Source organism: Nyctereutes procyonoides, unplaced genomic scaffold, assembly GCF_905146905.1.
Source record: "Nyctereutes procyonoides isolate TBG_1078 unplaced genomic scaffold, NYPRO_anot_genome, whole genome shotgun sequence".
Taxonomy (NCBI): Eukaryota; Metazoa; Chordata; class Mammalia; order Carnivora; family Canidae; genus Nyctereutes; species Nyctereutes procyonoides.
This window is the reverse complement of record NW_026575020.1, coordinates 8592364-8615953: the sequence shown is the minus strand read 5'-3', so window position 1 is coordinate 8615953 and position 23590 is coordinate 8592364. Positions and strand designations below refer to the sequence as shown.

General features: G+C 55.1%; 1 protein-coding gene across 1 annotated transcript; it reads right to left on the bottom strand.

Moving 5' to 3' along the window:
• Positions 1–268: 268 nt before the first annotated feature.
• Positions 269–4655, bottom strand: WFIKKN2 (WAP, follistatin/kazal, immunoglobulin, kunitz and netrin domain containing 2). The gene is made up of 2 exons (XM_055333555.1): positions 4449–4655; positions 269–1789 (listed from the first exon to the last, which is right to left on the bottom strand). Exons 1-2 carry the CDS (start codon positions 4653–4655, stop codon positions 269–271), a joined length of 1728 nt encoding a protein of 575 aa, XP_055189530.1.
• Between the last annotated feature and the right edge of the window lie 18935 nt (positions 4656–23590).

The following is a 23590-nucleotide window of genomic DNA, read 5'->3' as shown; positions in this document are numbered from 1 at the left end:
CTGGTCATCAGGAATAGCCTCCAGGTGTCTACTGGCTTCTCCTTTTGTCCCCTTCAGCTAAAGAAGATACAGACCCCTGATTGAACCCAAAGACTAGAAGTTGATCTAAGAGCCTCTGGTGGGCTTTTTCTGATGCACTGATTGCTGTTTCCCTGCTGGCCCAAGACTGTCTAACCTGCCCTTGCCCAGTTTGTGGACTGAGAGGCGTGAGGGGTGGATAGGTAGATGAGGGCGGGGGAGGGGGCTGGGGAGGGGCGGGGGGGGGGCTTCAGTGCAAGCCGAGAAACTCCTTGAGGACGTCGCAGGTCTTCTTGTGCATGACCTCGCGCAGCTTCCTGACCCGCCGGCTGCTGGACGCCCCCACGAAGCTGTCGGGCCGCAGCATGGCCATGCCACCATCCACCTCACCCATGATGATGAGCGGTGTCTCGCCCACCGTCACATTGGGGCAGGGGCAGGTCCAGTCCACGTGGAGCAGGGTGACTTCCAGCGGCTCCTGGCCCAGGAACTTGAGGCCCATCTTCTCATCCTTGAGGACCTCGTCCACGGTCACCAGGGCGCGACCCGAGTCGGGCTCCTCGGTCAGCTCAGACACGCGGCCCAAGATGACAAAGTCGCTCCGACAGAAGCTGGTGACGAGCTTCTGCCTTGGCTTGCAGGCCCGGCAGTGCTGGTTCCCCCGAGGGAAGGGGCAGGACTCCTCGCAGGCCTCGCGGCTCTCAAAGTTGTTGCTGTTGCCCTCGCAGCCGCCGTAGACGAAGGACTGGCACTGGCCGCTCTGGCTGTTGTAAGCCCAGCGAGGGGCGTAGGCCTTGCAGGGCCCCTGCAGGGCGGGCAGGCTGCACACGGCCAGCGGCCCGCTCATGCAGGCCAGCATGCAGGCCTCATAGGTCTCAAAGTGGTTCCGGTTGCGGTGGCAGTGGCCAAAGGTGAAGGTGAGGCAGTTGTTGGCCTGTGCGTCGAAGTGCCAGCGGGTCTGCTCCTCGCCGCAGTCCTCGCTGTCGGGGGGCTTCAGGCACTCGGCCGCGGGGAAGGCCGTGCCGTTGGGGCCGCTCTCCAAGGTGGTCGCGGCCTGACCCCCCCTGACCACTGACAGTGGGAAGTCAGCACGCAGGACCCCGCCAGCATTCCGGGCTGTGCACGTATAGATGCCAGTGTCCTGGGGCTGGGCGTTGTAGATGACCAGCTGGGCGATGTTGGTGACCACCACGTTGCCCCGCACGTGGTTTGGCCGCATGACCACGTTCTCCCGATCTTCTAGCTGCTTCTCCCAGGTGATCTCAGGCCGGGGCCGGCCCACCACATCACAGAGGAAGCTCACCGTCTCACCCACGGTGACTGACTGGTGCACAGGGTGGTTGAGCAGAGCGGGGGCCACCATATCCATCCCGGGGGTCTCTGGGGAGGCGGTGGTGGGGCGCGCTGTGGTCTCAGGTGGCAGGGGACTGGTGTGTGGCCAGGTGAAGTGATAGCGGCAGGTGACGACGGCCAGTGTGATGCCCTTAGAGCAGGCCTCAGCATCCATGTAGCAACGGTTATAGTAGGTGAGGCCGTCGGAGGCACACGTGAAGCTGGGCTCCTTCTCACAGCGATCTTTACACTTACACACGGGCTGGCCGTCCCAGATGTCACACTCGGAGCCCTGCTGCAGACACATGAAGTGGTCGCAGGTGGCCTCCTTGGGCATGCCCACAGGGCCCTTCTTCCCTTTCACGTCCATGTACCGGGCGGCCACACAGCTCTTGGTCCCACACACGTTGGGGCAGCACTTCTCATAGGTCTCGCACTCCTGCAGGGAGCAAGATCAAGAGGCCTGAGCGAGGCTCCCCACCCCCACACCCACAGCTTCTGAGGAAGGGAACTGAGCTCCCCACCTACCGGGAGCCCCACATCCAGATGATGCTGGGAGCTAGCGGACCCGTAGCCGCTGTCACTTACCAGGCCTTCTTGTGAGAACATTTGTACCTGTCAACTTCCCTCCTGCTCATCATGGGCCTGTGAGGTGGGCACAGCTATTATCCCCAGGTAGTGGTAGTGGTAGTGGTAACTGAGGCACAGAGAGATCAGGTAACTTGACTTGCCCAAGGTCACGCAGCTGTGAGAAGAGGCAGGCCACCTACCTCTGAGAGGGGAAGTTCTCGGACTACCATGTTATAGACGAAAATGCAGACTCAGAAAAGTGATGCCCACGTCCAGAGACTAGGCAAGTGGCAGAAAAGGGCTTCAAGCTCCAGGTAGATGGGATTCTGAAAGGAGATCGTGTCTTCCACATCATAGGGTTACCACAAAGGAGGTCTAGGTTGGAACAAATGAGCCTGCCTTTCTGTCTCTTTTCCACTGGGGTGAGGATGCCCTGGCCGAATTGAAGAGGTCACACCAAACCCTAAGGAGGAAAAATCGGACACCTCTGGCATAGATGCTCAAGGCGGCCACACATGCGTCGGGAACGGCAGCTCTGTGGAGGGCGGGCGGCACAGGCCCGGGGATGCCAGGTCTACCTCGGAGGGCTGTGCCAGGCGCAGGTGCTCAGCTCTGACGTGTGGGACAAATCAACAAGGGAAACAGCCCCCCCTTGGGTGGCAAGAGTCAGCAAAGCCGTCAGCGAGGACTTACTAGGGCTGTAATCCCCCCTTGATTCGCTGTGGAGCCACGTAAGGCATTAGTTTAATTCCTCGAAATTAGCAACATGCTCTGGGGCCGACACAAACAAGGATTTCACGTGGTGTTTTCGACAATAACACCTCGTCCCCACTGGGCAGGCGGGCAGCGCTCCTAATCCTCCGCCCTGGTAGTAGCTCTGGGAATTACCCCCACTAGGGCTGGCCTCTTGTGGTTCCGACTTTTATTTCAGCCTCTTTGACATTCCACATCAGCTAAGAGGGGGAGATATCCCCCACCCGAGCTGTGTGGAGCCTGCCTGCTTGACTTGTTTACTGTTTTCCCCCTCTCAGCTCAGAATGGGGACTTTGTTTCGCAGTCCTTGCTTGGCATAGGCTCTAGGCCACACCAGGGGAGGCTTTGGGACAGGGATGGGCAGATCTCGGAGCTGGGGGTCTGAGGGTGAGAAACCCAGTGGGGGGTGTAGGGCAGGAGGGACTGAGTGTGGATAGGAGCATCCACTCTTGGGCCCAAGGTTCATAAAATTCCTTTAAGAGACTGGCCCAGGAAGCTCCTTTAAGGACCCTAAAGTCCATGAAAGTTCCAGTCCCCAGAAACCTGGGGAAGGTATCTCTGGGCACAGGAAACCTAGAAGGACCCCTTAGAACAGTTTTGGCTCGAGGGTCCAGAATACACACGTAGGCAAATAACTCCCTCGCCCCACACAGGTACCTTTTCCCCAACACACAGAATCAGCCAGAGTCTCGCTGTCCCATGCTGCACCTGATTTATCAGGCCAGCCTGTGCGAGTGGAATAGATTTCACTGCCAATGTAGCCAATGAGCCTCGTGACCTCAGCTGAATGGGAATTCTCTGCACCTTCCCACTCCTTATCTTCCCTTTCCTCAGCACCACCATTGCTCACTCACAGCATCTGGCCTGAGAGATCTGACAGTTGTGCCCCAGACACCATGGGGCAGAGACCGCTCTCTGCAGGGCAATCTTGGGCTTTTCTGCAGACTATATGCGTTTGGCAAATGGAGTATCTCTCATATTCCCTGGTGATGCCCAGCCCAGTCCAGCCCTGGGCCCTAGGAATTGGGCAGCCTTCTGCCCAGGCAGGTGCTAGGTACCAGTCGGCTCTTCTTCATCCCCTGTGGGGAGCAGCAGGAACAGCCCTTGGACTCGGGATCTGGGAAAGAACTGTCCTTAGCACCAGGCCTGCCCTTTGCCCCAGCTGCTCTAATGAGAGCAGAAGGGAGGACCGAGGAATATGGCAGATTGAAACTGAGTCCACTTCCCCTCCCAGGGACAACCAGAGAGTCTATCCAGAGCTGTTCCTGCCCACTCTCCCCATCAGGCTGGCCTGACCTCAGGGTCAGGGTGTGAACCCCTGGGGAGGTGGCCTGGAGGCCTCAGCTATGTCAGAGAGACACAGGTGTCAAGCCCACACTCCCGTCCCTGGCTGTGGGACCTTGGGCTGCTTGCTGCAATGTCCTGAGTGTCTGCTCTCACCTGTCGATGGGGGGCTGAAAGGCTGTGCCTGTCCGCGCGATGTGCTTGGCCTAGTGCTGGCTCAGAGCAGCCCTTGGCAAACCTGAAACTAGGAATCCCAGGATTCCCCATCCCTGATGAACTTGGACATCACACCCACCTCTTCCTCTGGGCTCAGACTTGGACAGGCATCACGCCCTATTTATCTCCATGAGGCCTGGGGCCCAACTTCCTTCACGTTCCCAACTTCCTACCTTTCCTACGGGGGGCCCCTGAGTCTCCCCACCCCACGGCTCCCAGTCACCCTCACTAACACACTCACGTGGTCCATGTCAGTCTTCTGGATTCTCACTCACCTGGTCTGTCTCACACTCCCGCTTGCAGGTGCTCTGGGCATCCACCCAGAGGTTGGGGTTCATGTCGTTGGGGCAGATGCCAGCATGGGAATAGCGGATGGGTGGCAGTGTCAGGCCTCTCGGGGGCACCCCGAGCAGCAGCAGCAGCAGCACTGCCACCTGTGCCCAGCGGGACCAGAGCCGGCAGCAGCACCCCGGGGCCCACATGATGTGGTCTGCGGTGGCTAGAGCCCCCCCCTGCAACGAGGTCAGGGGCTGGGGCCCACCAGGGCCGCCGCCTCCTCTGGGCTGCAGACACCTGCCCTCCCCACCCCAGCGGGCTTCCTCGCTGCAGCCGCCGCCGCCGCCTCCACCAAGTCAGTGGAGCCCGCTGGGCTGTGCGGCTTCAGATAAAGGGAAGGTCTCTGCAAGGAAACTCCCTCTCCTGAGTGTGCAGGGAGAGGAGCCCGCAGCAGGGGCCCGAGCCTGGATTTATATCCTGGGCGCGCCACCCGAGTGGGAGCGAGCGAGCTAACCTGATGCCTGTCACAGGCAGGCTGCTGGCTCCTCTGTCCCGTGGCCGATCACAGACTTGTTGCAGAAGGGGAAAAAAAAAGCTGGAAGCGGTTTAGGCGGCGTATCTGGCACGGTGGGACACCTGCTTGTTTTTGACTCCAGGAGGCCTTTAACCCCTTCAAGGGCCAGAAATGGCATGTGCTTTGGGGGGAGCTGGCTCCGGGACACGCAAGCTCACTGTAAAGGAGTGGTTTGTTTCCCTTTCCCCCACCTCCCCGGGGCCGGGCCCCCTCCTCTGCGTGGCCACCTCCGAAGAACACACGATCGCTTGTTACAAGGAGGGACCTGCAGCCGCAGAGTTAGCATCGCCTGGCCCGATAGTACATTTGAGAGCAAATGACGTGGAAAAACAACAAGTTCACGGCCATTCCAGGGCGGGCCTGAGCAGCAGCGCCTGCTGTGTAAGCTGCCTCCTGCCCCCGCACCGGGTCCCTCTGCGGGGGGTGCGCGCGGACAGCTCCCTATCTCTCGGGGGGCCGGCCGGGCAGTTCGCGTCTCAAGTTCCAACTTCGGTGAATTTTCCCCAAATCATTCCAGAGACACATACCAGATATGCTCCGGCTCCCCCGGCTCCCCCAGCTGCCGGGACGTATCACATTCCTCGCTCCTCGACTGACACACTCGGCGGCTCCAAGAAAACCTATGGGGTAAGTGGGGTAAGTGTCTCAGGACGGCGCTGGGCAGCAGCCGGCCTCCCTGATGACCACTCAGCCCCGGGGCTCCTGAGCTCTCTCGTGTGTCTGGGTTTCCCCCACTTTACAAAGGAAATGTTTCGGGCCGGAGAGGGCCAGGGACTCGCCTAAGGTCAGCCACCGCCGATGGGTGTAATAGTACTAAACACTAATATTTATGGGGCTCTCAGTTTGTGCCAGGCTCTCTATATGCATCGCGACACTGCATCCTCAGGACAAACTACCTTCGTGGCAGATCGGAGGAGAAGACACCCAGAGAGGCTAAGCAACTCACCCTCGGTCGCACAGCTATGGGATGCCACTTTAAGACGGGAAATGGGGACGCCAGCTTGTAGGATGTGGGCAGAGGCCTTTGGGAACCACTCCTTGCCCACCTGGCTGTCAGAACTGCTGTCAAGGTACAGCTTCGATTCTGGTTTTTACAGGGGGGACAAGAAGTTTGTGGAAAGATCAGATGCTATATTGGTGGAGAGGGCAGGGAAAGAGTTCAAAGCTGCGGGTGGGGGGGTAGCATTTCTGCCCCCCATGGCAGGAAACATCAGGTGCCTCCAACACCATCGAAAAGTGAGCTTCCTAAATGTGTTTGCATGGGTCACTTGACCCCCAGAGGGTGTGAGGGAGGGGGGACACAGATCCCCAGAAGAGATGGGTACCTCCGAAAGGCCAAACTGCAAAGATTTGAGGAGCAGTGACCCATCTGCTGCATCCCAGGGATAGGAGATGGTGTAGGCTGAGCCCACTTCAGAGCCAGAAGAGACTTGGGAGGTCCCCAGCAAGGCTCTCATTTCTCAGGTGGGGAAACTGAGTCCTGAACACAGGCCCCCACTTTTCCAGGTCTTCCGTCCCCTTGAGGGCTACAGTTTGCCATCTCATTCGACTGTAAAAAGGCAGCATAATGCTTCTCTCCACCTTGCAGATTTTTCCTCGAGGGGTGTTGTGTCGCCTTCTCCCAGCCCCATGCCAATTCTCTCCCCGTTGTGTGGGTCATTCTGCAAGATCTGTCTTTTCTGCTTATGTCACAGAGCTAATGAAGGGTGTCAGATCCTAATCCCCTAAATTATTGGAATAAACTTCCCTCCGAGGCCAGGCCCGGTAATGAAGCCAGACAGCGGGCGACGCCGGCTGCTTTGAATTCCCTGTAATTTCATAAACCCGTGTTCCAGCTGCTCAGAGCCGGCCTCAGCCCCGCACTTGATGAGTGCAGTTTGCGCAGCCTCCTTTGAAATCACAAAGGGGAATGGATGGTGACACATTTCTAAGCAGGACTTAGAAAAACTGTCACAGCCCTGTTACATGAGAACAAATATCCAGGGAGAGGAGGCTGATCTCTGGGGAGTCACCTGAGACCACTGGAGGTGATGGGAGAGCCTGGGGCGGACAGAGCAGAGGAGGCTGGGGTGGGGGGGGGCGGTGGGGGTTGGCGTAAAGCAGGGGAAGCTCCTCCACCCCACCAGCTCCTCTAGCTCACCTCATGGGGTTGACTGGGAAAGGCCTCCATCCGCCCAGCTCAGCCCTTACAAGAGTCACGGGCCTCTCTCCCGCCCAGGGCCCCATTTCTGGCCATTCCACTCCGAGAACTTTCAAAACAGCATCGGGGAAGAAGGGGCCTAGGACACCCCGGCTCTCCCTCTCAACGCTTCCAAGACTCCCACCAAAACACAGCTCAGAATAATAAATAACATCTGATCAGGGCTCAGAGCCCACACAGCGTTTTCACCTACATCATTCCACTGACCCTCACGCCAGCCCCGGGAGGGAGGCGGGGAGATGTTGCTGGGAGCTCCGTTGTACAAGAGAGGAAACCAAGTCACAGGAGGCTAGCTGGGCCTGCCCAGGCTCCCGCAGCTCATGCCCTCCCCTCCCGGACCCCAGTCCTGTGCTCTTCACACAAGCCATGCATGCTTCCAGCGTCTCCAGAAAGGCCCCTGCCAGCCGCCCTGCCAGCGCAGAGTGTTTATAAGCTGTTCTGGGAGCACTTTGAAGTCTCCTCCTGGGCCCCTCCCACAGTTCCTCAGATCTGGCTGCCCTGTCTCTGCCTTCTCTGGAGGGTTGGCAGGCACCCCACCCTCATCGCACCCCTGGTACCAAAGGAGGGCTCCCCATTCCCACTGTCCCCCTAGGCCTCCCTCCCTCCAGCATGAGTGTTGGCGGAGTAGAACCTGGGCTGAGTCCAGGTTGGCCTTACCTCAGGGGTGTCACCTGCCTTTCCCCCTCCCTGAGGGCATCAGGCACAGCTTGGTCACAAGAGGGCTGGGCTCTGATTTGGACTCAGAAGAATACCCTCCAGCTCCCACACCACAGCCCCTTCACACCCTCCAGGGTGGGTTCAAGACCGGCTGTAGCTGCAGCTGTAAGAAGTCACCCCGGACAGTGAACTCTGGGTGCCCCTTGACCTCGGGTTCACCCTTCACATAACAACTTCCCAGCCACTGGGGCCTGGACAGGACAACACAGAGCAACACAGCTGACACCAGTTTCCCAATGAGCCAGGTCTCTCCTCTCTGGAGACCAGCCACACTCGTGGGGGTTGACGGTGATGCCATGCCAGCATCTCAGATGCCGTGTTGCTCATGCACAGACCAAACCTCTTGCATCTCCTCCCTCTTTCCTTACTTGATGGTTTTTGAAGCACCTGCTATGTGCTTGGTTCTGGGTACAGAGAGGAGAGGACAGTCCTTGTCCAGAGAGAGAGGACAACATATAAACACATGATAAGACTAGAGAAGGCCCTCTCAAAGGTCCCAACAAGTGCTGGGGGTAGAGAGGGGGAGAGAGGCCCCCGGGCTGCAGACGTGAGGTGGGATGGGTCCTGAAGCCTGAGCGGGGAGTCTGCAAGCCAGAGCACAGAAGGCACTTTCCTACACACCCCCTTGGAAAGGCCTGGCCCACAGTGCAGCCTCCCTGGCCAAGGCCCTCCCTCTGCGGGGCCCAGGCCTCCAGAAAGAGGAGGTGAGAGGACAGTCAGTAGGTTTAGGAGACAGGGTGGGGGTGGGAGCTGTAGGTCTTGTTTCTGCATGGGGTAGCCCCAGCAGAGTCAAAGCAGCAGCCCATTCTGGTCCACCCTGTTTGGGCCCCCAGACCTGAGGCAGCCATACTTTCTCCCAAACCACTGGAGGAGCCCAACTGCCTGGGAACCCCCCTGCCCTGAACCTTGATTTAAATTTATTTGGGAGGAGGGAGAAGGTAAGGAGCAAGAAACAGGGTGCTCAGATGGGTTCTCAGAAGACCCAGACCACCTCGGCTAAAGGCAGTGCTCAGTCAGAACCAAGCCAGGGAATTCAATAAAGCGGGTGGCTCATTACCCAGCTGGGGACCCTCCCGCCTGAGCAGCCGTGGGCCTGGGTTACATTACAGGGCTGTGTGAACTCTCCCCTCAGAGTGAGACTGCACCGGGTTTTAGAATAATTGTGGGGCCTCAGCAGATGGTGGAGGCAGACAGGGGGGCCTTCAGCTGTGGGACACGTGACTTGTCGGCATCTGTGCAGAGGAGGCCATGGGAGGGTCCCCATTGGGCCTCTGGGGGAGGCCGCGCTGAATCAAGATCTGAGATTATGGGGTTGGCTGTGGTGGGGCCTGGCCCAGTCCCCTAGGCCAGCCAGGACTCCTTAGACCCCTGCCTAGGTGGGGGTGGGGATGGAGGGTGCAGGGGGGACCTGCTGGTGGGGCCAAGTCCCTGGAAGCTGGTTAGCATCAAAAGCAAGAACAGGAGACACCTGTGAGCTTCTGGGCACCTGTGAGGCCCCAAATGCCCTTCTGGAGAAGGTGGGCATCAAGTGCTCAGTGGATTTCAGCCCTGTGTCAGACCCCTCACCCACTTGCTTAGGGTGAGCACTGTATGAGGAGTCCTGGATTCTCAGCCTGGTCTGCCATCAACCCCGACTGAGGCCCCTTCCAGCTCCCTCTTCTGTGATCCCGTGTCCTGATTCCCCCAGCTTTGCCTTCATGGAATCAGCTTCAAAAAGCCCCGAGCATCTCTCAGCCAAGACAAACATGGGAGTGAAGAAGCCAAAAGGCCGCAGGGCTGCGGGGCTCTGCTCTCAGTTCCTTGGCTGGGCTCTGCTGGGGAGAGAACAGCCCCCGTTTCCACTTTTTCCAGGCCTGGGGGCTCGGTGGGAATGCTATGCGCTTAGGGGCCCAGCCTCCCTCCTGCTCAATCCCTAACCTGGAAGCTTTCTCCTTCCTTCCTCCAATGAGGGAGAAATGAGGTCTCAGGCCCTGGGGTCTCCCTGCTTATCTGCACGCTGCTGTGCAAAGGGCACATGTTCCCTAAAACCAGGGGCGCTCCTTACCCCCACTGCAGGGCTACTACGTGGTGGGGGTGGGGCGTGAGAAACAGGCTCCCCCCCCCCGCCCCCACCACACTGACCATCACTTCAAGAATTCTGACTTTTTTTTTTTTTAAGATTTTATTTGTTCATGAGAGACACAGATTGAGAGAGAGAGAGAGAGAGAGAGAGGGAGAGAGAGAGAGAGGCAGAGACACAGGCAGAGGGAGAAGCAGGCTCCATGCAGGGAGCCCGACGCGGGACTCGATCCCGGGTCTCCAGGATCACGCCCTGGGCTGAAGCGCCGCGCCACTGGGGCTTAAAGACGGCTTCCCTAAGGCTTCTCCACGCCTTCAAGATGAGGGCCAAAGCCTTTAACCTGGACCACCGTGAACGTTTGCCTCAGTTTCCTTCTCCAGTCTTATCATTTGCTCCTCTTTCTCTCAAACTCTGGGAGCTGCCACACTGTTCTCTCAGAGCTTTTAAATTTTTTTTTAATTTTTATTTATTTATGATAGTCACATAGAATGAGAGAGAGAGAGGCAGAGACACAGGCAGAGGGAGAAGCAGGCTCCATGCACCGGGAGCCCGACGTGGGATTCGATCCCGGGTCTCCAGGATTGCGCCCTGGGCCAAAGGCAGGCGCCAAACCGCTGCGCCACCCAGGGATCCCCTCTCTCAGAGCTTTTAAAGCTCCATGCCGTCTTTCCCCCCTGAGCCCCTCCAGTGTGCTCCGCGGCCACGATGCTCTCCTTTGTCCGGGGCACCTCCTTCCCAGCCTGTCCCAGGAGCCCCAAGCCTTTCAGGAGGCCTTCTTGATCTCAGAGGCTGACTAAGGCCCTCGCCACTTCTCACAGGGTGGGGTGGGGTGGGGGTGGGGGCTCCTCATACTGTTTTGACAGTGAAAGAGCAAAACAAAACAAAACAAAAAGGTAAAACTGAGTTTTAAAACCTGTTGTAAGGGGCAGCCCGGTGGCTCAGTGGTTTAGCCTCGCCTTTGGCCCAGGGCCTGATCCTGGAGTCCCAGGATCGGGTCCCACGTTGGGCTCCCTGCATGGAGCCTGCTTCTCCCTCTGCCTGTGTCTCTGCCTCTCTCTCTCTGTGTCTCTCATGAATAAATAAATAAAATCTTTAAAAAAATTTTTTAAAATAAAACCTGTTGTAAGGTTTAATCATTCCACACTGTCAGGACATACCACTGTTCCTGTGGGTGTAAATTGGTTCAGGGATAACATCAAAAATCTACGTTTGAGGTCCTTTGTGCATTTGGCCAGGCCTGTGTCCTTCCTGGGATCGATTGCCTGTGATATTCCTGGGTGCAGTTTATGTGGCATTGAAATTACTTATTCCTCATCTGTTACCTGGACCGGGCTGCGAACCCATGGCAGGCAGAGAGCACGCACTCAACCAGTGTATGTTGAATGAGTGGATGGTTCACCAAGCAGAGGAGGGGTGAATATTCCTGGTGTCAGCCATACCTGAGAGAGACCAGTAGTCCTAGGACAGGAAACCAGAACTCCAAAGAGCGGCTCTAGGCAGCCAAGAGAAGCTCTGCCCATCCCTGGGCCTGCCAACCACTCTGGGTGAGAAGGAGCCTAGCATCTACCAGGGGCAGCCCTGGACTGTTTGGCCGGAGAAGGCTTGGGCATCATGTGGACAGCACTGGAGGCAGAAGGAAGGTGCCTCAGTGGGGTCCACCACACCCACCATGCAGCTCTTCATGCCTCCGTCCCCCTTGGCTCCTTCCCAGGCTTCCATGAGGCCCTCTTTGACCATGCTCTTCCCTACTTCCAGAGCGATCTTTTCAAATTCCAAACTCGAACGTGTCACTTCCTTGCTCTAGAGGGTTGAATGGTGGCCTCCCCACCCCAAAAAAAGATAGGTCCATGTCCTAACCCCCAGAACCTGTGAATGTGATCTTACTTGGGGAATGGGTCTTTGCAGAGGGAATTAAGGATCTTGAAACGCGATCATCCCAGATTATCCAAGAGGGCCCTAAATCCAGTGACAGGTGTCCTCATAAGAGAAAGGCGGACAGAGCGCTGAGATGCCTGAGAGGGGAGGGCCCCATGTAGACGGAGGCAGAAGGGAGTGATGTGGCCACAAGTGGAGGAGCACCCCAGCCACCAGAAGCTGGAAGAGGCAAGAGAAGGATTCTCCCCTAAAGCCTCCAGGGAGACCGCAGCCTGCTGATACCTTGATGGCAGCCGTCTGGCCTCCAGAGCTGTGAGAGGACATTTCTGTTTATCTAAGCCATTGTGTTTGTGGCGACTTGTCATGGCAGCCCCAAGAAACTAATACACCTGCCTAGAACTTTTCAAGGCCCTTCCCAATTAGAATTTATCGGTCTCCCGTGTCCTCTGCGATCTGCTCCTGCCATCTCTCCAGCCTCACTGCTCGCCCTGATGGTCCAGCTGGACAGGATAACTGGTGTTCTCCACACATCCCACTAGGGTCACCGGCCCTCCTGGTTGGCCTGCGGCTGGCCTAGTTTTAGCACTGAAACCCTGGTCTCCCAGGAAACGCCTCAGTCCTGGACGAACCAGAACAGTTGGTCACCTAAGTGTTACATTCTGTCCATACCTTCGTTCAGACCATCCTCTCTGCCCAAAATGTACAAGAAACTCTCCTGCAGGACTCCACCAGGCAAAGTGCTGGCCGGGCAGTCCAGAGACAGGGGGTGAGTCTCAGGGAGCCCACGCCTGGACCACACAGTGACCCAGAGGGCAGCAGTTCTCTTGCCGGGGACCCAGAGTCAGTTGGCAGCCGCGACTCGGAGCCCAGCTGCAGGAAAGGCTAACAAGATGAGGTGGGCTGGTAGCCGGATTGTGGCTCCGGCCCCATGGGAGCCTTGCAGTGGGCACGTGTGCAGAGGAACTGAGACAGCGGAGTGGGTGGGAGTCACTGCCATGGCTGCTGGGAATGGGGGAGGCAGGCGCACATGCATTTGGGCAGCAAGAGTCATGGGGTTAAAGCTCAACAGTCGAAAGAACTACCAATTAGGGGGCACCTGGGTGGCTCAGTGGTTGAGTGTCTGCCTTTGGCTCTGGTTGTGATCCCGGTGTCCTGGGATCGAGTCCCATATCAGGCTCCCTGCAGGGAGCCTGCTTCTCCCTCTGCCTATGTCTCTGCCTCTCTCTGTGTGTTTCTTATGAATAAATAAATAGGTCTTTAAAAAAATAAAAATAAAAGAACTGCCAGGTAGGAGTGCATTGAGCAGCACATAACAGAGACTCTGAGCCTTGTGTCTTCAATCCTTAGTTTACTGTTCACACAGAACCAGCAGTCCAGGGCAGCCCTGGCTCCTTTCTTTTCTGTCACCCTCAGCATGTAGCTTTTGTCCCTAACATCCAGTGATGGCTGCCCCCCTAGATACTTCCTCACTCCCGGCCCAGATTAGGGGAAAGGGTCAGAGCTCCTGGAACTGCATCCATCTATTCAGGGAGCTGATGCCTCCTGAGAGCCTGCCTGCCACCCTACATTGGCCAGCACGGTGCCATGTGACCCTAGCTGCAAGGGGGGTCCAGAGAGTGATGGCTCTTGCTTTGCAGCAAGGGAAAAAGGGAGTCCTGATTGGCTTTGGGTGGGTCATCCACACATCTGCCACAGCAGCCTTTCCTAGGACCTGCTCGCTGGTGGGGTATCTCATTTTTGCAGATCCTGGTTTTGTCTACACTGTGAACTAGCCTCTGCTTTTAGAATTGGAGTCAATTGCTATGCAGGACAGTGTGATGTTAGGTTAAAGATGGATCTGGATTCTCAGAGATCCCAGTGGTCCTGTGGGATACCAGTGGGTTATGATAAAGCTGGGCTGAGCCAGCCCCAAAGGCCCAGGAAGCAGAAGTGGGTAGGGTGCCATGCACACAGAGATGACCAGCCTTGTTAAGCAGAGCTGGCTCTTAGCACTGCAGCCCCCATGAGAAGCTGAGCAAAGGCGGTACCTGGGAAGGGACCTTTGACTAGCCCACCTCAGCCCTGACTGTCTCGCAAATGAGCTCTGCCCGGAGGAAGGAAGGGAGGCCAGTGTCAGGCGATGAGTTTGGATTCAATTTTAGGGCTGAATGATGCCACTGAGACCCTGAAAGGTGTCAAGGGTCAGATGTAGAGGGTGGGGAGCCTTATGGAGGCACAGCAGCCTGGGGCAGAGCGCTCTCAGGTAGGCCCTGGGTTAGAATCACATAGCAGGGAGGGAGGGAGGGAGGTCCTCCACTGGGGTTGAGGTCAGAGGGGCAGGGGAGAAGAAAGGAGGGTGCCGGGCTGAGCCTGTGTGCTGTCCCAGTGACTGCGGGCTGGCAGCGAAGTGGCTCAGTGGGGGCTTCGGCTGACAGGCTCGGGACTGCCCTGTGCCTCCTTTCAGTTAATAAAACAGATGAGGGAAGGAGACAAGGAGGGGAACAGGGAGGATTACAGGACTGCCCCCCAGAATGAAGAAGAGACATGCTCCATGGAGGATAGCACTCACCTGGGACAATCCAGGCTGATGGGTAGGACCTCATCACGACTCCCTTCAGGCTGATGAGGCTGAGAAAGGACCAGGGATTCAGAGTGACTCAGATACCAGGCCGCTGCCAGACCTCACTGAAAACTCTCCTGCTCATCAAACAATGGCACTTGTTTTAATCAACTCTGGGGCACCTGGGTGGCTCAGTGGTTGAGTGTCTGCCTTCAGCTCACAGCGTGATCCCGGGGTCTAGGGATCGAGTTTTGCATCAGGCTCCTCACGGGGAGCCTGCTTCTCCCTCTGCCTATGTCTCTGCCTCTCTGTGTGTCTCTCATGAATAAATAAATAAAGTCTTTAAAAAAAAAATCAACTCAGCATAAACCTGTGGACCCACATCACCTAATCCAGAAGGCCAGAGGTCAGTGCTTCATTAGCGCAACCACCAGGACCTGCCCCCTTTCAGTTCCTCCTAAACTACTTGGCTCCTTGCTTCCCTGGAGTGTGTTCACGTCATTGCTTCACTCTTTAGCAGAAACCCGTGGTCAAGATGGTCTCAGTTAGGACACACAGCAGGCTTCGCACCGCCAGAGCCGTCAAGAACTGAGCCCAACAGCTGGAAGACTCGGCCTACCTACCCCAAGGGGCAAGAGGGCTGTAGGCCTCAGATGGGCTTTCAGGACGCCGGGGCTGAGGAAGAGCCAGCTCTGAACGCAGCCTCCCTGTCATCTGCGACTACTGGAGGAGCAAACTTCTCCATGCTCCAGGCTCCCAAATGTTCTGACTGCGACACATAGCAAGAAATGCATTCTTTGTTGTGATTTGGGACACACATGCATATGCACAACTAAAACCAGAGGTTTATAACATTTTTTTTTCTTTTAACCCTCAACAGACACTAAGCCAACAGACCCAAATCACCCTTTGGAAGGTGATTATTCACTATTTACTCAGCAAGCATTTCTGAGGGATCACAGTATATCTTGGGCTGTACTTAGACCTGGGGAGATGGGTGGAGTAAAATAAGTGGCCTCATCAGTCATGGATTTGGAATTTTGGTGTAGGGGATGGAGACAGGACAAACGCTCACACCAATGTAAATGGCAAATGTCGAAGAAGCTTTAAGGTGCGTGATAGCTGGCAATTGAGCCTCCTCTCCCCGGCCCCATCTCTCCACCTGCAAAGGGCAGGAAGTCAGCTGGAGTGGACTCTGAACACCTGGCTGGCTCAAATTCTGGGGAAGAGCGTCCGGGGTTAGGAGCCCTGTTTCCAATTTAGAGCTGGGGTCGGGGAAGGGCTTCCGGAGGAAATGATGTGGACGCTGGGCCTCCAAACGATGAACCGTAGGCAGCCAGGGAAGGAGGGTGCAGCACACACGCAGGCTGTGAGGTGCCAGGTGGCGCACATGAACCATCCAAGAACTGGAAGGCAGCCACAGAGACTGGAGAGAAGTGAGTCCACCCAAGTCCCCGTGGGCTCCACTCAGAGGGGAGAGTCTCTAACCCATGTCGACACCAGCCACCAGAAAGGAGGCCCCAATCTTACATTCCATTTAAAAACATGTTTCCTTTGCCCTTTGGATTCTGTTTGGGCAGGTGTTGGGATGGGGATTTCAGAAAACAAACATACAAAACAAACCCAGTGTACGCTAAGCGAAGGGCAGAGCCCGGGGGACCTTTAGCCTGGGCACTGCTCTAGCTTGCAGCCGCTCAAGAACACGAGACCCGCTCACCGGGTTGGTACTGGGGATCTCCTGTGAGCACAAAGTAGGCTGCGGGCAGCTGGACACGGTGAGGGCAGGAAGTTGGTCAGGCCCTTTGGTCAGGATCGCCAGGAAGACTTCCTGCCAGGGAGGTGGCTGGAAGAAGATGCCTCTCCTGTGCCAAGCCCCATGGGCAGGCATCACAGCGGAGGACAGGGCAGGTGCTTCCCGAAGATGTGTGACGCGCTGTTCCCTAACTGCCAGTCAGCAGCAGGGAGGTGGCGGTGAGCTAGAAGGTGTACGAGGGACACAAGACACCTGTTTAAGGGAGTCAGTCCTGGGGCCCCCGGGTGGCTCAGTTGGTTAAGTGGCTGCTTTGGGTCCTGGGATGGAGCCCCAAGTCCCACATCAGGGTCCCTGCTCAGCAGGGAGGCTGCATCTCCCTGTCCCTCTGCTCCTCCCTCCCATGCTCTCTCTCTCCCACAGTGAGAGAGAGCTGCTCTCTCAACTAAATAAGTAAAATCTTAGGAAAAGAGGGGGATTAGTCCTTCCATACCTTCAAGTTCCAACCCAGGGACAGTGACCTTGAATCTGCATGTCTGCCCAGTGTGGCCTCAGGTGCCAGAGGATCAGAGGAGGCAAAGATCCCTCCACCAAAGGCAGAGGCATTAGGGTCAGGATGAGGGTTCCGTGTCTGAACCCTATGACTAATCCTCCTCCCCGTGGGGTTTCCTGGCAGGGGATTGCACACACACAAAAGACAAGGACCAGCAGGACCCAGGGCAGTGCCACATCCATCAATGTTAGTGTCTCAGGGGCTGCGCCGGAGCTCCTCCCAGTCTGCAGAGCCTCCCTAGTAAAATAGACCCTGACTGAGGAGGGAGCTCAGGCCAGGAGCCTCAGGGTGGGCTTCACCCTCCCAGCTTCCTCCCCAGGGTGCGAGCCGCTGGATCAAGCCGGCTGAGTGGACACCCAGCCACAGGTGGAGAAGATGGGCTGGAAAGAAGGGACAGCACGGGGCAGGGGGGCCTACCAGCTAACCCGTCCTGGGACAGTGGCTCCTGGTCTGTCAGCCACTGAGGAGAAGAGAGGAAAGAGAAAGAACAAGACTGTTTTCATGAAAGAGCAGAAGTGGAAAGAGGGCATGTGTGGAGGCCAAGTGCCTTTGTAAATAACCCCATCTGTGAGTAAACTGGCGTGAATGAGTGTTCTTGGAACCCCCCTGTAAGATGAGCCACCTTCCTCTCTTGTCCCGTCCTCTCCAACTTCTATCCTCTTCTAACAGATGCGGTGTCCCTAGATTTAAGGTTAATGCTGCCACTGGTGCACTGGATGCCTCCCCTCTCCTCCCCTCCCTTCCCTTCCTCTCCCCTTCCCTCCTCTTTCTTTCCCTCCTCCTCTTCTCCCCTCACCTCCCCTTCCACCTTCTTAGCAACTTGATACCATCAGTTATGCCTCCTCTCAACTGGATCATTTCCATTAGCATTTGGACACAAGTCTCACTCATCCTAAACAAGGAAATCATTCCCTCCACCCCACATTCCCCCTCTATTCACAACCCTGCCTCTCGCCCTTGCAAAGTCATTCTGCATTTTCTATGTCCATTTTTCTGCCTCCCCAGTCCACGCGATCAGATCCAGCTCCCCACAGGCACTTTGCTAATGAACCTGCTGCTGAAGCCACCAGTGTCTGCCATGACCCGAAATGACACACCCAACCTAGTTTTCTCCACCTCCCTGGAGTGTGAGACCTTCTGACCCTTTGCTCTAGGGATATGGACCCCCCACCCAAGTTTCCACTCACTTCCCTCCCCCTCTCCTTTGTACCCACACTGCTATGCAGAGGGATGTGTCAAGGCTGTGTGTGCCCTGACACCTGCTCCTCTTGCACCACGCTGCCCCTCCCCCCCAGCCAGGGGTTTTCAGTGCTGGCTACACAGGAGAATCATCTGGGAGCTTCTAATAAGTACTGGCACCTGAATGCCACCCTAGTTAACTCAAAGTCGCAAAAGTGGGGCCGGGATGTGATAGCTTTCAAGCTCCCAGGCGATTCTGAAGGTACAGCCAGGGTTTGGAGCCGCTTCCCTAGGCGACCTTTCATGCCATGACTTCATGACCATGTAGGCGCCAGGAGACTTCAGAGTTGTATCTGCAGACTCTGAGACATCCAGAAACAATTCTTGGTTACCCAAAGGCATCTAACCAGATGTCTTCTCAGACAGGAAGTCGATTCAGCTTACAACCCACTCGAGTCTAACAGCTTATTCTAACACTAAGGTCATACAGTTCTTCCTTTTATCTATGGATAATCTTCCATAAAGGACTAATAGGGAAGATATTTCCTCTCTGGCCTAAGACCTTAACAGCATGTCCAGAATCAGGTTTTTTTTTTTTTTTTTCCAGTAAGCTCTCTGCCCAACATGGGGCTTGAACTCATGACCCCAAGATCAAGAGTCACATGCTTTACCGACTGAACCAGCCAGACATCCCAAATTTATCATTTTTGTGTCTTAAATCATGAACGAAGACACTCTAGAATGTGAGAATGACTTTGACTGCCTTGGTGCAGTTCTCTGCTTCTCAATTTCTCTCTCTCAAAAAAAAAAAAGAAAGAAAGAAAGAAAGAAGAAAGAAAGAAAGAAAGAAAGAAAGAAAGAAAGAAAGAAAGAAAAAAGAAAAGAAAAGAAAAAAGTTGCTGCTTTCTGCTTCATGCTTCCCGACCTGGGAAAGTGTCCTGCACATCCTGCCAGTCTCAGTTATCACACTGGGATATGACTACGTGCCTCCCCAACCAGACTTCAAGATCTTTGAAGGTAGGGACTATACCTTAGTCACCGCTGTGTCTCCCACACCCAGCATGGTGCCTGGCATAAAGTTTTGTTGAGTAAGGAATAGATGAATACACTTTTACAGGTGTCGCCCAAAGAATAAGCCACCACTCTGATTGGTGTCTTTGGCTGGGTTTGCACAGAGGAGACATGAGCTCTCAGCCTCGTAGCTATAATTGAGAAGGCAGGCCTATACCATCTGCAGAAAGTACATGGTCCTCTCCTGGGCATGAACATGAAGGAGGGTCTGTAGAGAATTCCAAGCCTGTACCCATAAGTATCACCTGGAGGGCTTGCAGAACCTGTCCTGATCCTACTAGGAGAGGGAAGCTGTGTTTCCACACACTCCCACTGGCTGCAGACCAGAATTGAGGAGCAGTCTGACACTCCCCAAGAGCAATGTTTCTATCACTCAAATATTTGAGAAGTAAACCAAGGGAAAAAGAAAACACTGCAAGTAGTCCACCAGTAGCCCAGGTGGGAAACCACTTTTTAGAACCAAATTTGTCCCAGCACCCCCTGCTGGGGTGGGGAAGCTCCATGTGGGCACAGAAGGGACCCTGCAGACAGCATACGGGGCTCACCAATCTGGCAGCCTTCCCTGGTGGGCAAGGAGACCTCCTGTCTCCCCTGGGAGGCTGGAATATGTCATCTAAACGACAGAGACAAGGCGGGCTTTAAAGGTGCTTCCGGGGGCATGTGTGCTCTTGGCTGTATTCACCAGCCCCCGGCATACACCTGCCTGCCAAGGAGATTCTTCTCCCTTCCAGTGACTCCAAGAACAGATATGGAAATGTGGTGTCTATCCATGCAATGGAATATTATGCAACCAGGAGGTCAAGATGTGTGCTATAACGCAGGGGGGTCTTAAAAGCATTATGCTAAGTGAAAGAAGCTGGACTCAAAGGCCATGTGTTACATGATTCCATTTATATAAAATGTCCAGAACAAACACCGGGAAACAGAAAGCAGATTAGTGGTTGCCAGGAGCTGGGAGGAGTGGAGAGTGACTGCTAATGGGCACGGAATTTCCTTCGGGGGTGATGGAAACGTTCTGGAACCAGATAATGGTGATGGTTGCCCAGTATTGTGAGTGTACTAAATGCTACTGAACTGTACGCCTTTACAATGGGTAAAATGGTAACTTTTATGTTATGGGTATTTTACCCCAATTTTTGGACACCCCGTGGTTCTGTGAGAACCCCCAGGGCTGGGCACTACTGGTCAGCTCAAAAGTTTAGGAGATCAGCCCAAGGATTGGTCTGGTTCCCCAAACCAGAGCATCAGCCAGAGCGCTCAGAAACAATAAGCAGGGATCCCTGGGTGGCGCAGTGGTTTGGCGCCTGTCTTTGGCCCAGGGCGCGATCCTGGAGACCCAGGATCGAATCCCACGTCGGGCTCCCGGTGCATGGAGCCTGCTTCTCCCTCTGCCTGTGTCTCTGCCTCTCTCTCTCTCTCTCTCTGTGACTGTCATAAATAAATTTAAAAAAAAAAAAGAAAAAAGATTAAAAAAAAAAAAAAAAGAAACAATAAGCATCACTGTGCCTCCCAGTCACCCATGACTGTTTCTACCCACAGAACACTTCTGACACCAAAGGTTGAGGGTGGGGATCCCACACTAACCAATTCTCCAACACCAGCTGGGTGACCTGCAATTTAATTTAATTCTGACGCTAAGTACCTGGAGTTAGCATCACACCCCACTGGCTAAGGGGCTCCGTCCTCCAAAAGTGCCCCCACTCCAGATGCCAGCTGCAAGCCTTGGACCACCAGGACTTCTGACTGACCAGCTGTAAATTTGGAAGGTTCCCCACAGCCCCTTCCCCAGATTTGATAATTTGCTGGAACAGCTCACAGAACCCAGGAACAGTTACTATCCCAAGTTTGTTATAAAGAATACAACTCAGGGGGATCCCTGGGTGGCTCAGTGGTTTGGCGCCTGCCTTCGGCCCAGGGTGTGATACTAGAGACCCGGGATCAAGTCCCATGTAGGGCTCCCTGCATGGAGCCTGCTTCTCCCTCTGCCTGTGTCTCTGCCTCTCTCTCTCTCTCTCTCTCTCTCTCTCTCTCTCTGTCTCTCATGAATAAATAAAATCTTAAAAAAAAAAAAGAATACAACTCAGGAGCAGTCAGATGGAAGAGATGTGTGGGGCAGGATAATGGAGGGATTTCTGTGCCCTCACCAAGGGCACCACCTTCCCAGCACTGTGATGTGTTCCCCACCCAGAAGCTCTCTGAGCCCCTTACCCACCCCATAATCTGCGGTAGTGGTGGTGGTGGGGGGTGATGGAGATATCATTACTTGGGCAGGATTGAGTGAATCATTGGCCATTAGTGATTAGCTCGTTCTGCAGCCCTCTCCCCTCCCAGGAGGCTGTGGTAGGGCTGTTGGGAGCTGACCTCGGCCCCCTGGCACTTGCAGAGCAGCGAGAGAGCAGCGGGCTGGGCACAGAAGACTCAGGTTCATCACGGAGGAGGACATGCTGGGGAAGCCCGGGGTGGCAGGTGAGCCAGGCCAGAGTGGTCCGGAGCACTGCAGGGGAAGCAGGCTGAAAGGTGAGTCGGAGTCTGGCAGGTGAGGACGGATGAGTGTAGTGTTCCAGGCAGAGGGACTGGCAGGCTGAGGGCAGAGGGCAGAGGACTCTGTGAGAAACCAGAAGATGTACACAACTGACTGGAGATGGGGTGGGGGGGAGAGGTATCTGGAAAGACAGGCTGGAGGTCAGGGCTGGGTGGTCAGTCCACGGTGAGGAGAAGCTTGCTCTTTACCGTAGGGAAATCTGCAACTCCTCTCTAGTCAAGTGACAACCAAGTTGTCTCCGAGATATCTGTTACTTGTCCACTTCTCTCTATCCTCCTTGTTATCCATCTGGTTTATGACACCATCGTCTTGTCCAAGAGTGGCTCTCCTACTCCTCTATCTTCTTTCTGGTCCCTCAACATCACTATCATAAGGAATCTTAGCCTTCCCCTTGACTAACCCCAAGCCCTCTTGGCCTCTTCCCACCCCCCTATCCCCCAGGGATGGCTCCAAGATGAAGGACATGACATGAAGGATGTCACCTGCTGTCACCATGTTGCCTTGACTCCTCATAGTCACAAAGTAGCTGCAACAGTTCCAGCGCCCTACAGAGACCAGCACACCCAGAAGGAGTTGGGTCTTTTCCCTCAACAGCTGTTTCTAGAAGGGGAGAAAGTCCTTCCCAAAGGCATCTCTACAGGCTTCCCTTCAGGGCTGGTTCCTAAATCAATCCCTGCCCAAAGGAGTGAGACATCGGGATCCACCACTGGGAAGGAGCCCCCAAAGCCCAGGACTGCTGACATTAGAAAGAATCTGAGCTTTATCAATAAGAAGGTGGGGACAGCTATTGTCAGGAATCAACAGGTCACATTAGTTCCTGGGAACTCTGCGTTTTACTCACAAACCCACTTTCCCTCCCCAAGACAAATCCATCCTAAAAAATATCTTTGTTTTTTATGCCACAGACACATAGCCCCTGTCCGCAGGCTTCCTTCTGCAGCATCTCTCACGGAAGGTCTGCAAAGACCCCAGCCTGGTCCTCCAGCCCCTGGCCATGCTACAGCATCCACTCTGAACGTCACAGCGGCCCTGGGCCCAGACCATACATTCCTCTTCCAAAGAGTAATTCCAGACGCCCACAACTCCTGCTCTGTCGATTTTCTATTTTCAACATTATCCTGCCAACAGTTTAGCAGAGATGGAACCCTGATGCATTTCTTGGCTTAGTTCCACTAAGTACTGTGATTCGAGTTTGACACTGCCACGCTTCCAGTCCCAACAAACCCACATCTGACCGTGCCCTTCATGGTGGAAGGCGAGGATGGAACTTCTCCTTGTTCCATAAACAACTCTGGCATTGGCCAGAAGGGATACTGGGGAGCCCAGAAGGAGGTACAGAATGAGTCTTTATATCAGTTCTGAGAAGTGTCCTCCACCAGAACAGACAGCGGTGCGCTGGCCAATGGCTAGTAACCCATCCTCATCTGCCTCCCCCTCCACCACACCTCTGTCTCTTTCATCTCTCTATAATGAATTTGACTCACATAAAGGTAATAAATACTCAAAACTAATCATTTTCTTTTTTTTTAAGATTTTATTTATTTATTCATGAGGCACACACACACACACAGAGGCAGAGACAGAGGCAGAGGGAGAAGCAGGCTCCCTGCTGGGAGCCTGATGCGGGACTCGATCCAGGACCCCGGGGATCATGTCCTGAGCTGAAGGCAGACGCTCAATCACTGAGCCACCCAGCCGCCCCAAGACCAATCGTTTTCTAATTATTCTACTACATGGCTGGGAATGGGGGAGAAATACATTCCTGAAAGGAAAAATCAAGGTGCTGTTGGCAGAAGGAAAGCTACGCAAACAAAAGTTAGCATAATTTTGAGGCCTCTCGGTGGACTCCCACCTACCCTTCAAGCCTCCTGTCACACACACCATCCCCCTTCCCACCAGCAGTAGTTCCAAGCCTTACTGGATATTTCTCCACTCCTGGAACCTGCTTCACTCATACCCACCCCTGGACATTTGCACATCTTACAGTCCAGCCAAGCTAACTCCTGCTCATCTGTCAGGTCTTCATTTAGATGCTACTTCCTCCAGGAAGCCTTCCATGATCCTCAGTCTGGGTTACATAGA

Coding starts and splice junctions, on each gene's coding strand:
- WFIKKN2 (XM_055333555.1), bottom strand. CDS start 4,655: ATGTGGGCCCCGGGGTGCTGCTGCCGGCTCTGGTCCCGCTGGGCACAG. Junction 1,790..4,448: donor GGGAGTGTGAGACAGACCAG/GTGAGTGAGAAT, acceptor TGCTCCCTGCAG/GAGTGCGAGACCTATGAGAA.